This window comes from Bos mutus, chromosome 6 (assembly GCF_027580195.1).
Source record: "Bos mutus isolate GX-2022 chromosome 6, NWIPB_WYAK_1.1, whole genome shotgun sequence".
In the NCBI taxonomy this organism is placed as follows: Eukaryota; Metazoa; Chordata; class Mammalia; order Artiodactyla; family Bovidae; genus Bos; species Bos mutus.
In genome coordinates this window covers 110,641,768-110,654,912 of record NC_091622.1, presented here as the reverse complement: position 1 = coordinate 110,654,912, position 13,145 = coordinate 110,641,768, and the positions used below count along the sequence as shown (strand labels likewise).

Sequence of the window (13,145 nt, the reverse complement as noted above, 5' to 3'; positions counted from 1 at the left end):
CATTTGGGCCGCTTTTCGATCCCTAGGATGGGAAGATCCTTTGGAGGAGGAAATGGCAACCCACTCCAGTGTTCTTGCCTGGAGAATTCCAGACAGAGGAGCCTGCTAGGCTATAATCCATGCGGTTGCAAAGAGTCAGACATGACTGAGCGACTAACGCTTCCTTTCATCGATTTTGTTGTTCAGTTCCTAAGTCGTGCCTCACTATTTGTGACCATGGACTGCAGCCCGCCAGGCTTCCCTGTCTTTCACCATCACCTAGAGTTTGCTCAAATTCATGTCGAGTCAGTGATGCCACCCAACCATCTCATCCTCTGTCACCCCCTTCTCCTCCTGCCTTCAATCTTTCCCAGCATCAGGGTCTTTTCCAATGAGTCAGCTCTTCACATCAGGTGGCCAAAGTATGGGAGCTTCCGCTTCTGCATCAGTCCTTCTAGTGAATATTCAGGATCGATTGGTCTGATTTATTCATTTAATTATGTATAGGTAACACACACACATTGATGTGTTACATTTGTATTTTATTTGACAAGTGGATCACATGAGAAACAGTTTTATGCTCTACGTCTTACACTTATCATTGACATTTTTCTATGGCATGAAATGTTCTTTGAAAATGATTTACATACAATGAAATGACTCCTTTGCATGCAATTCTGAAAAAACTGGAAGGAGAGCTGACAAACACATAGACTCCTGTTACCATCACCACAGTCAAGACCCAGAACAATCTGTCTCCCCAACTAGAGCCCCTACAGGGCTCCTTTTTAGTTAGTGCCCTCTCCAGTCTTAACACTGAGGCTGAAAAGTACTCCATTCCTATAATTTTGCTTTTTTTCAGAATGTCCTGTAAATAGAATTATATAGTACGTAGCCTTTTGGTCTGGCTTTTTTCACTTGGCACAGTGCAATTGAGACTCGCTCACACTGCTTCATTTATCCATAGCTGGCTACTTCTTACTACTGAGTAGGATTCCACTGTACAGATGTACCAAGGTTAGCTCCTCCATTCACCGGTTGAAGGACAGTTGGGCTGATAAGCATGACTTTTCCTATTTGAATGATATCCCATCCTCAGTTCAGTCCAGTTCAGTCGCTCAGTTGTGTCCGACTCTTTGCGACCCCATGAATCGCAGCACGCCAGGCCTCCCTGTCTATCACCAACTCCCGGAGTTCACTTAAACTCACGTCCATTGAGTCGGTGATGCCATCCAGCCATCTCATCCTCTATCGTCCCCTTCTCCTCCTGCCCCCAATCCCTCCCAGCATCAGAGTCAGTATCCCATCCTACAGATATACTAAATCATATGCAAAGAGTTCCCTATTATTAGAATTTTTAGTTCCCCCTCATTATAAATAACCATTACATGGGCATCTTCATACACAACTCTTTGCCTACCAAACATCTTTGAATATACTTATATAGTATACATGTATTTGAAGCTGTCAACAAACAGGCAGTATGCCCTGTTGGTGGCATAAGAATATATGAAAATATATACACAGTTGTACTAAAATTTTCTTAAAATGTTTGCTTATATAAAAGACAGTCTGTGTCTCAATGCATTGTATTATGAAAATAAGAAAATAATAATTAACTTTGCTCTAATGAAGTTGTTTTTAACCAGCTAAATAGAGCTAGATTAATTTCTGAAATCCTGAGCATGTATATCACTCACAATCCATTTCAGAACATTGTTCAGCCAGCACGAAGCTTCTTTAGACAATGGAACCACTTGGTGTATACAGAACAAGGATGACTGGGCAAGGGCAGGCTTCAGGTCTGTGGGCCACTTAAGGCAGCATAACTGAGTTTCTAGTTACATCTGAGCAACTGAAGTGAAAGCTGCTAAGAGAGAAAAGATAAAGCAGGCACCTCGTACTGCATAAAAGGCTTCCCTTTGAGTAGATGCTGCTGCCCTGCAAATTAAAAAGGAAACAGAAAAAAAAAAGTCAGTATTGATGCATGGCACCTACTCTCGAAAAACTACATGCACACTGCAGGAAAATCTAAATAGTACAGGAAGGGACTTCCCCGGCGGTCCCGTGGTTAAGAATCTGCCTGCCAATGCAGGGGACACAGGTTGGATCCCTGATCCGGGAAGATCCCACATGCCATGGGGCAGCTAAGACTGTAAGCATGAACTACTGAAGCCTGAGCACCGCAACTAGAGAGGAACCCCACTCACCACAACTAGGCAAAGCCCACACACAGCGATGAAGACCCAGCACAGCCAAAATTAATAAGTCAATTCAAAATAAAGAAATAGCACAGAAAGTTACAAAGTGAAAAGTAAAAGCTTCTTTGTTGTTCAGTCCCTAAGTTGGGTCCGACTCTTTGCGACCCCATGGACTGGGGCCCACCAGGCTCCTCTGTCCATGGGATTCTCCAGGCAAGAATCCTGGAGTGGGTTGCCATTTGCTCCTCCAGGGGATCTTCCCTACCCAGGCCTCCCTATTCCCACTTTGCATAGAGATAATTCTTGATAGTCTGAGCTGTCCTCTCAGGACAGTCCCACGTGCGTGCAAAAAAATTACCACATCCTTTCGTCTAAGCACAATGGAATCTACAATTTGTTCCTTCACCCAACACGACATCTTGGACCTGCTTCCATACTGGTACATATGGAGGTACTCATCCTTTCTCCTGGGGGAATTCTGATTGTATGGATGCACCATAAAGTTACCCAAATGCAGCAATATCTACTGATGGATATTACACCATTAGAGTTTAACTGGTGATGAAGAACCAGTTATGACATAAAGACATTGAGAGAGGCTCTGGCCAAAATAGGGACTGTGGCCATAGCGATTAGGATCCAACCTCCAGATTTTTAAAAACAGAAGTAATGAATTCTTTGAAAGCAATCAAAGACAACGTTTTTAAATTTAGGAAACACCCTGATGTCTTTATTCCCTGGCTTTCTGCTAAGTCACTTCAGTCGTGTCCGATTCTGTTCGACCGCATAGACGGCAGCCCACCAGACTCCCCCATCCCTGGGATTCTCCAGGCAAGAACACTGGAGTGGGTTGCCATTTCCTTCTCTAGTGCATGAAAGTGAAAAGTGAAAGTGAAGTCGCTCAGTCGTGTCCGACTCTTAGCGACCCCATGGATTGCAGCCTACCAGGCTCCTCCATCCATGGGATTTTCCAGGCAAGAGTACTGGAGTGGGGTGCCATTGCCTGGCTTTCTACTAGTGGCTTATTGTTAGAGTGAGTGCTGATCACCTCTTTTTCGCTAAAGCAAGCTCCAGCAGTCCACAAAGGTGTACTATGGCTCTGCCTGCTGGACATTTTCTATAACTGCACATCTGATTCAGTTCCTCTTCTAGACTTCGTTCATTCAAAATTGATTAGTTTTTGCTTTTAAATAATTAACCCATTAAGACAGAGATAAACTTATTTTTACTTTTTAATAAAATAAAATAATACAGAACTAAGCACAGTAATAGTGGGTCTCCCTTCCCTAGAAGTAATCACTGTTAGGGATTGGGAGTTTATCACTTCAGATCTATTTCTACCATTTACATTCAATATCATGCACAAACAGAAATATACTTTTGTTTTCTTTTACTTTACATGTTTGGGTCCACATTCTTTGCACTGACTTGTCACATGTTAGCTTAAGCTTTTCAGGCCAATGTGGAGTTGTGCTTGAGGACAGCATTTATGCAGAGAGAAAAACACATTACTTGCAGTTACTTTGGTTTTAAAAATTAATTCTAGCTATTACATTAACAAATTCAAAATCTTAACTTTCCCATACACTTTTTCTATTTCATTTATGAATAGTCTTGTTCTAATTTAAAAGCCGAATGAGCTCTGATAATAACTTCTAAGGGGACTTCAAAATTATTCTAATTCCCAGAACATTTTAGGTTAGATTCTTTTAAACTTTCATTTTAAAATATTACATTTTCTTTATAAAATATTGTTAAGTGACTTCAAGTGAGCAAAATCTTCTTAAATACTTGATGCTAGTAAATTTAATAAATGTATAAAATTTAATCTTAATTCTCTTAAACATTTCAACACTGATTTAAAGAACAGGGGAGCCTGGCATGCTGCAGTCCATGGGGTCACAAAGAGTCAGACACAACTTAGCAACTGAACAGCAGCAATGACTGATTTAAAAAAGTAAAAATCGCTAATAACTTTCAACTAAAAATTCTAAGTCTAAAATCAGTTATTTAAAAGTTAAATTTATATTGGAATCACACGGCTATTCCAAGAGCTATTCGTATATGCTAAATCCTCTAAAATGTTATAAATAAGTTAAATATATAAAAAAAATACAGACTGTTACTAAACTTAACACAAAAGTAATATAAGTTGGCTTTATATCAACAGCTGCTCATTAGATTCTGAATTTCTTCCGATGAAAAGTCCTTTTCTCCACTATCCCTAAGCAAGTGAAATTTGCTCTCCTACTTTTGTGACCTAGGGCCAGGGCGGAGTAGGGGAATACATTTTGAACCGTAAACTGGGGCCAAGATGAGAAATCTGATTTTCTCCTTGGAACCCTGACTGACACAGCAAGGCCTTATGTCAGTAACACGATTATGTCTGCTTCCTCATATCCTCACCAATCCTGCAGATGATCCACACACTGAATTTTTGTCCATTAACTTATAAGTCGATAAGACTGTTTACTACACATTTCTTACTTTAGTTGTTTGTGAGAATGTTTCCGTATTGTTACATGGTTTTCCACCACCCCCAGCTTTATGGAGATATGTGACATAAACCATCTACTCTTTAACTTTTTTTCTTTAAACAAAGGTCCGTGTGTTTTACAAACTTTGCTGCAGGGCAACTAAGCCCGCGCACCACATCTACTGAGCCCACGTGCCTAGAGCGTGTGCTCCGCAACGAGAAAAGCCACCGCTGTGAGGCTTGCCCACTGCAACAAGAGAGCCCATGCGCAGCAAAAACTTAGTGAATTAATTAAAAACATATTTTTTAAGTGCACCACTGGGAAGATCCCCTGGAGAAGGAAATGGCAACCCACCCCAGTACTCTTGCCTGGGAGAATCCCCAGGACAGAGAAGCCTGGTGGGCTACAGTCCATGGGGTTGAGGAGAGTCAGACACAACTGAGCATGCATGCCGGGGCATCTACCTGCGAGGATTCCGATCTCTGCTTCCGAGACCGCAGCACCTTCTCCTCCTCTCGAACCAAGCCTCCTCCGCCTCCCTTTTGTCAGGACACTTACATTACATACAGGGCCCACGTGGACAGTCCAAAACTGTCTCCCCATCTCAAGACCCTTACGTTCTTATATCTGCAAAGCTCCTTTTGTAACATAAAGTAAAACCCACTCATTCCAGGGGTTAGGACCTGCACATATTTAGATGTATGACTCAGCCCAACACAGTGGGTAAATTCAGGAGTCCAGTTTGGGATGTGTTGCCTTTGAGATAAATATTAAGCAGGGAAGGGAGGGTGGGTTTCATTCTCAGGAGAGGAAAGTGAAGACCCAGGCCCTCGTCTATTCTTTCCCTTCCTGTGAGAGGCCTCAAAAACAGGCGTGCCTAATTCACAGGGAGTGACCAGCAGAGCACTGGAGGGAGGGACTTAACCTCGCCAGCCACTCCAGGGACACATGCAGGAACTGATGATGTAAACGTCTTGTCTCCTTTATTGCCATTCCTTGCATGGTAGTGTGTGTACATGTCAATCCCAATTTCCCGAGTCATTCTGCCCCGGCTTCCCCCACCATGTCCACGCACATCCATTCTCTGCATCTGTGTCTCTATTCCTGCCCGCAAACGGGTTCATCTGTACCGTTTTTCTAGATTCCACCATATACGCATTAATAGATGACATTTGTTTTTCTCTTTTTCACTTACGGCCAAGAAGTACATGAAAACATGCTCAACATCACTGGTTGTTAGGGAAATGCAGATCAAAACTACAATGAGGTATCACTTCACACCAGTCAGAAGGGCCATCATCAAAAAATCTGCAAACAGTAAATGCTGGAGAGGGTGTGGAGAAAAGGGAGCCCTCTTGCCCTGTTGGTGGGAATGCAAACTAGTACAGCCACTATGCAAGACAGTATGAAGATTCCTTTAAAAACTAGGAATAAAACCACCATATGATCCAGGAGTCCCACTTCTGGACGGTCCATGAGGTCGCAGAGTCAGACACGACAGCGACTGACCTGAACTGAACTGAATTTCAGCATTGATTTCTTTTTAATAAAAATATACATCTATGTTACAATAGAGGTAATCATTTTGGGGAAGAGCCAAAGGATATTCTTTCCACTGGGCATATACCACAATTCTAAAAGACACATGTACCCCAGTGGTCACTGCAGTACTATTTACAATAGCTAGGCCATGGAAGCAACCTAGATGTCCATTGACAGAGGAATGGATAAAGAAGTTGTGTTACATATATATACAGTAGAATATTAGCCATAAAAAAGAAGGCATTTGAGTCAGTTCTAATGAGGTGGATGAACCTAGAGCCTATTACACAGAGCGAAGTAAGTCAGAAAAACAACTCTCATATATTGACACCTATACACGGAATTTAGAAAGATGGTACTGGTGAAGCTATTCGCAGGACAGCGATGGAGATGCAGACATAGCGAATAGACTCGTTGGCACAGGCAGGGAAGGAGCGGGGGGACGAACCAGGAGAGAAGCGTGCAAACAAATACATTACCATAGGTAAAACAGACAGCCAGGAGGAGTTTGCTGTGTGACACGCGGAGCTCAAATCTGGTGCTCTGTGGTGTGGGATGGGGTGGGAGGTAGGAGGGAGGTTCAAGAGGGAGGGGGCATACGAATATCTGTGGCTGACTCACGCTGATGTATGGCAGAAACCAACAGAGTCTTGTAAAGCAATTACCCCCCAATTAAAAATAAATAACTTTTCTGAAAAGGCAAGTAAATAAATGAAAATAAGATGAAATGAAAAACAAACAGATGAACAAACTCACATCTGTGTCTGGTAACATATGTGTGTACTGGGATGTATGGGCAGAAATGGACCAAAATGCTGAAAGAAATTCCTTAGAGGAAATGGGGGTAGAGGGAAAGAATATTTAGGACTGATTTCCTTTAGAACTGACTGGTTTGATCTCCTTGCTGTCCAGGGGACTCTCAAGCATCTTCTTCAACCCCACAATTCAAAAGCATTAATTCTTCAGTGCTCAGCCTTCTTTATGGTCCAACTCTCACATCCATTCTCACAGGCTTCCCTTGTGGCTCAGCTGGTAAAGAATCTGCCTGCAATGTGGGAGACCTGGGTTCGATCCCTGGGTTGGGAAGATCCCCTGGAGAAGGGAAAGGCTACCACTCCAGTATTGCCTGTGGCTTTTGCTATAGCTTGCTTGTTCCAAACTGCAATTCCTCTACTGGTCCCAAATAAACTCACTTTCTTTAAAAAAAAAAAGGTTTTTTTGGTGTGGACCATTTTTCAAGTCTTTATTGAATTTGTTATAATATTGCTTCAGTTGCACATTTTGGTTTTTAAACCACGAGACAGGGGGTGGGGTGGGGGTCTTAACTCCCCAGCCAAGGATTGAACCCACAGCTTCTGCATTGGAAGGCAAAGTCTGAACCACCAGACCACCAGGGAGGTCCCCCAAAATAAGCCCACTTTTGCTGGTAAAATAGCTTTCATTTCTGAGGTCCACAGAAGTAAATTTTAAGAGGTGGTCCTGCCACCCCAGGTCCAGGCTTTGTGCTGCCGCCGGTGCAGCTGGAGTGGCCTTGCTCCCATGGTGCACGCGGGGGTCAGCTCAGCTGCACAGATGCTCAGCAAACCTGCACTTACCAGCAGCGCAGAGATGGAGAGGGGCAGTGCACACGTACCAACCTTACTCTGCAGCCGGGCATCTCAGCGGGTGGGCGTAAAATGACACTGTGACCCACCGGCATCCTGTAAATGGTAAGGGCTGGCCATCTTCAGGAAGCAAGGAAGTTAGGTTAAAAATTTACTTACGAACTTAAGGCACAGTCAGGATGAGTGCTGTGTTCCACACACTGTAAGAGCTTCACTGGTCTGCAAAATGAAAAGAAGTAATATTTAAGGGCTGATTCAAGTGACTTTCATTCATCATACATTTATGGGGAACCTGCAAGGTACTAGAGATACAAAGTCTCTGACCTTGAAGGACACAGTTTATTTTCAAAAATATTAGCTGGCATTTGTTGAGCACTTACTATGTACCAGAAAATCTGATGATATATTAAATATTTTACATAGATGATGTCATTCCCTCCTTACAACAACCGAACAAAGCATGTACTAAGGAGATCAAACCAGTCAATCCTAAAGGAAAACAACCCTGAATATTCACTGGAAGGACCGATGCTGAAGCTGAAGCTGAAGCTCCGATACTTTGGCCCCCTGATGCAAAGAGCCAAGTCATTGGAAAAGACCCTGATGCTGGGAAAGATTGAGGGCAGGAGAAGCGGGTGGCAGAGGATGAGATAGTTAGCATCGAGGACTCAAGGGATATGAATCTGAGCAAACTCTGGGAGATGGTGAAGGACAGGGAAGCCTGGCATGCTGCAGTCCATGGGGTCACAAAGAGTCGAACACGACTGAGCAACTGAACAACAACAACAAATTATTATCTGCGATCGACAGCTGAGAAAACTGTCCAGAGGAACTTGGCCAAGTTCTCACAGTAGCAAGTTGCGGAGCTGAACTTGAACCTCCCCTCCAAAGCCTGGGCATGGAACCACTTCTGTAAAGATGTACAACTTTTCTGGGAAAATCTGTTGATAAGAACTTCGGGCAGAAGGCTGGACTTGAAGCACGTGGGTGATGGCTGGTGCCCAGGCTTCAGGGAAGAAGATGCGGGTTCCAGGACAGTCCGGAGGGAAGGGAAAGTAGCAATGAGGACAGGAGCCTGGTGACAGTGAGAGGCAGGCCAAGAGAGGATGTCAGTCAGCCACAGGGTGACTGGAGGGGACTTGGGAAGAACAGGAAAGCATTCTGTCTATGGCACGCTACGTGACCCCTCCCTAGGACTCTCTACTTCTCAGTGGACACCGTTCAGATACATTTTTCTTTAACAAGAGTAGTCTGTTATTGGATTTCCCTGGTGGGCCACTGGTTGAAAATCCACCTGCCAATGCAGGGGACACAGGTTCGATCCCTGGTCTCAGAGGATTCCACTCAGTGCAGAGCAACTCAGCCCAAGCACCCCAACTGCTGAGCCTGAGCTCTGGAGCCCGTGTTTGACAACAAGGGCAGCCCCAGCACCGCAGCTAGAGAGGAATCCCCTGCTGGCTGCAATGAGAGAAAGCTGCCTCACATCAACAAAGATCCAGCACAGCCAAAAAATAATATTAATTTTTAAAAAGTAGCTTGGTATTGCTGTCATGACTCCCCACTTCCCCCACCAAAACGCACTGAGTTTCACGGAGTGTGGGTCAATACAACGCAAAGCAGAAAACAGGAGGCAAGAGAGGCTTTGAACAAGGACCTTGCCACGATCTGCAGGATGTGGGGAGAAAGTTCCACCGCCGTGGCACAGAGGTCAGTGTCACCTGAAATTTGACGGGCAGGGGATTCTCACTTACATCTGGGCTTGAGTCTGATCTGTTAACCCTGGCTGCTCACCCTGTGTTAAGCCTGTTGTTATCTCTCTGGGGGCCCAGGAGAAATAAAACCCCATCTGAACGCGAGAGCCCACAGGTGGTACAGAAATAGGAACTGGGGGCTGAGCCAGGCATGCAAGGGCGGAGCCTGGGTCCAGCTTAGGCGGGGCAACGTGACTCAGGAAAAGCAGGCTGAGTCCTTGAGGCTCACAGCTGTGAGTCGGGAAGGCAGCCCTGGGCCCCCATTTGACCTGATGACTTGTAAAAAGACAGCCTCCTCAGGGAAGTCCCTGGGCCAAAGCCAAGTGCTCACAACTGTGGAATTTTTAGCCATTATTTTTTTTCCTATCCCTGAGCTCTTTTAGAATCAGAATTGCCTTTTATTTAATTTACAAAAACCTGATGCTGTAAGAAAGGAGGAATCTCAGAGTAGAAAGAAAAAGGGGAAGCTTCAGGGTCACACAGTGATGGGTTCAAAACTCAGCTGTGTCACCGAGTGGTGACTTTGGGAAACTTGCTTAACCTCTGACCTTTCATTTACCCATGCATAAACAGGGGGTATTTATATAAAACAGACAAAACAAATCTATGCTTTTACAAGTCCAGAGAGTGGTTCCTACTACAGGCGGATGGGGAGCCTGAAAGGGAGACCAAGAAGAGACTGGGGGTGCTGGTGACGCTCTGCCTCTTAATCCGGGTACACGTGTTCAGTGCCCTGGGGAAATTCATCCAACTGGATACTTATGGTTTCTGCATTTTTCTGAACACAGATTATGTTTCCAAAACAAGAGTATGTGCTTTACTTTGTGTTCAAAACAGGGTGATGATAACACCTAACTAACTTCAGAGTCTTCTGAGACTGTTAGCAATAACAGAGAAGGGAAAGAGTCCAGCTTCAAGCTATGGGAAAAGAACAGGCCTGTTCTTGGGGGGAGGCCTGAGGAGGGGGAGACCCACACTTCTGGGGGCTTTGCTCAGGTGGGAGGGTCACCAGGTCCCTTTTGAGAAGGCCAGAGGGCGGCAGGGCCAGCTGGACAGTCCCTGGTGCTGGTAAAGGCTGCAGATGTAACATGCACCCTGCCGCACTCACAAACCTTCGGGAAAGCCCCTAAATCACTGAAGTGTTGGGCTCCGGCCCCCAGGGAAACAAACAGGCCCGCAAACTCAGGAGCCAACACATAAAGACACATAGAGAAGCAGGAAGCGATAGGTGAGTAATTCCCAGGCCAGGGGAGGGCTTTCAATCATCCCAGAATTTGAGCCAAACTTACATTTCCAAGAATCAGGAGCACCCCGAAATGATCTCTGACTACATGTATATAAAGTACCTGGCCCATAAAGTCCGTGATAAATGGTAGCTATGATGACTTCGGTTGGTCCACAGCCACCAAGCATCTCTCTGTAAGTATCTCAAACTCCCCTTAATATAAATCACGGGTAGTGTGGCATCCAGAGAAGCAGTGTGCAGGTGACTCCCCAAGCAGGTAAGCGAGTGAGGAGGACACCAGATACTCACAAATGATAAATGGCAAATGTCCATCCTTTAAGCATCCTTAAAAAGGGCTGGGGACAGTAGGGGATGGGGGTCAGGGGGAACTCTAGCTGGAAAGCACTACCGGTCCCCAGATCCAGTGACAACAGGAAGGCACAGTTCCATGGCCTCTGGGGCTGACCTCTGAAAAACCTTTCCAACAGCCCCCTGCTCCTTCTTTGAATATAAGCACTGATAACCGTTGCTGAAGCTGAAGCTCCAATACTTTGGCTACCTGATGTGAGGAGCCAACTCTTTGGAAAAGACCCTGATGCTGGGAAAGATGGAAGGCAAAAAGAGAAGGGTACGGCAGAGGATGAGAGGGTTAGACAGTGTCACAGACTCGATAAGCATGCATTTGAACAAACTCCAGGAGACAGTGAAGGACAGGGAGGGTTGCAAAATGCCGGACATGACTTAGCGACTGAACAACGGATTACAATCCGCCACCTACGTGTAGTCATCGATACAGCTGTACTGGAAACCCATCTTGTCCAGCCTGTCTTCCAAGAGCTTCACGCTGCCTTCTCCACAGGATTCCCTGAAACACAAACACAGACACATACACATCAAAGAAGCTGTTTCTGTGTTAATGAAAAGTTATACTGGCCACGTGCTACTGAGATCTACTCCTCGCTGGAGAAATACGTGGCAGATTCTCTGAATCCAGAGGTGTTGCCGGAACCCGAGCCGCCGCTCCCACGTGGAGATGCTCTGAACCTTAAACCTGTCCGAAGCCCGCGAGTCACGCACATCCATGCTCAGGCCCGCGCCGGCGCATGCGCGGTGGACCACAGGGCGCATCCCAGCCGCACCACAGACGCAGCGCTGAGCTTGGGCTCCGAGCCAGCTGACTGCCCCCTTATCCAACCCACAGCGTATTAAGTCGATCTTCAGATGGAAATAGAAAATACATACAAAATCAAAAAATATTAGAAAACTCAAATAAACAAAAAGGGCGGGGAGCCTAAATCTCACATCCTTGGCGATAACCGCTGCTCACATGTTGATGTACATCACTTTCGACTTTTTAAATGTATTTATTCCGACGAGACTGAAAACATAACAACCCAATTCTGCTGCCCAATGCGTGTTTAATCTGCGTTTGCCCATGTCTGTGTGTCCACGTATGTACCTCTCTGCCATTATTTTTAATTCCTGCTTGGGCTCCTTTTACAGTCTGAGCATAATTCATAAAAAGCAGTCCCCTGTTGTTAAAGGTTCAGTCCTACATTTCAGTGCCACTGACACTACATGGATACATGTACGACTGAGTCCCTTCGCTGTTCAGCTGAAACCATCACAACATGTAATTGGCTATATACCCCAATACAAAATAAAAAGTTAAAAAAAAAAAAAAAGGAGGACTTCAAGCTTGCATTGATATCTGAGCTGATGCAACCATTGAGTTAGTGGTTTCCCAGAAAAGTATGGATCTTAAAAGCTTTCTCAGCCAGTTATCTGAGACCCAGTTATGAAACTGGTTGTTCTGTGAAAAGAATGTCTTCATTACATAGTCCATGAGTCAATTCTGAGAACTCCTGGTGAGGTTTTTGGACTTCTAATGACAGAGAGAAAAAATTGGCTTTGCCCCACACGAATGCATGAGGCCCTCTCCTATCTGATGCTGCCCTGGTCACTCAGAAAGGCTGAGAGGAGTCTCTGGATAAAGGAAGCTTTCTCTCTGGGCTCAGGACTGACTCGTGGCATTTCAGAAAGTCAAGCCTTTGCCTTTCTCTGCCCACCACACTATGAACAGAGAAGACAGTGGCTTCCCCAGAACTGTACATGTAAATCAGACTGGGTCATGTCACATCCAAGAAAAGCATGTTTGTACCATGACCATCACCAGTAGCACGGTAACTTACACCTTGGGTCCTCCGATTTCATGCATCACCCAGATCTCAATTCGTGTGATTTTATCCTTCTGGAGGTAGGGAATTTCAAAATCTGCAAAAAAACTGAGAAAACACGTTCTGTGAAGTCCTAGAGCAATATGACACTGCTCCCATACCGTTGTTAGCTGACTTACACGTTACTTT

The 13,145-nt window shown here is 45.0% G+C and overlaps 1 protein-coding gene across 1 annotated transcript in view; it reads right to left on the bottom strand.

The window, feature by feature from the left end:
* Positions 1-506: 506 nt before the first annotated feature.
* The window catches only part of BST1 (bone marrow stromal cell antigen 1), a 29,792-nt gene continuing 17,153 nt past the window's right edge, over positions 507-13,145 (bottom strand). The window contains exons 6-9 of the mRNA XM_070371879.1: positions 12,972-13,064; positions 11,558-11,644; positions 7,963-8,022; positions 507-1,920 (exon numbers count right to left, since the gene is read on the bottom strand). Coding sequence (XP_070227980.1) covers positions 1,821-1,920; positions 7,963-8,022; positions 11,558-11,644; positions 12,972-13,064 — 340 coding nt within the window. The 3' untranslated portion in view covers positions 507-1,820. The remainder of the gene's footprint in view (positions 1,921-7,962; positions 8,023-11,557; positions 11,645-12,971; positions 13,065-13,145) is intronic.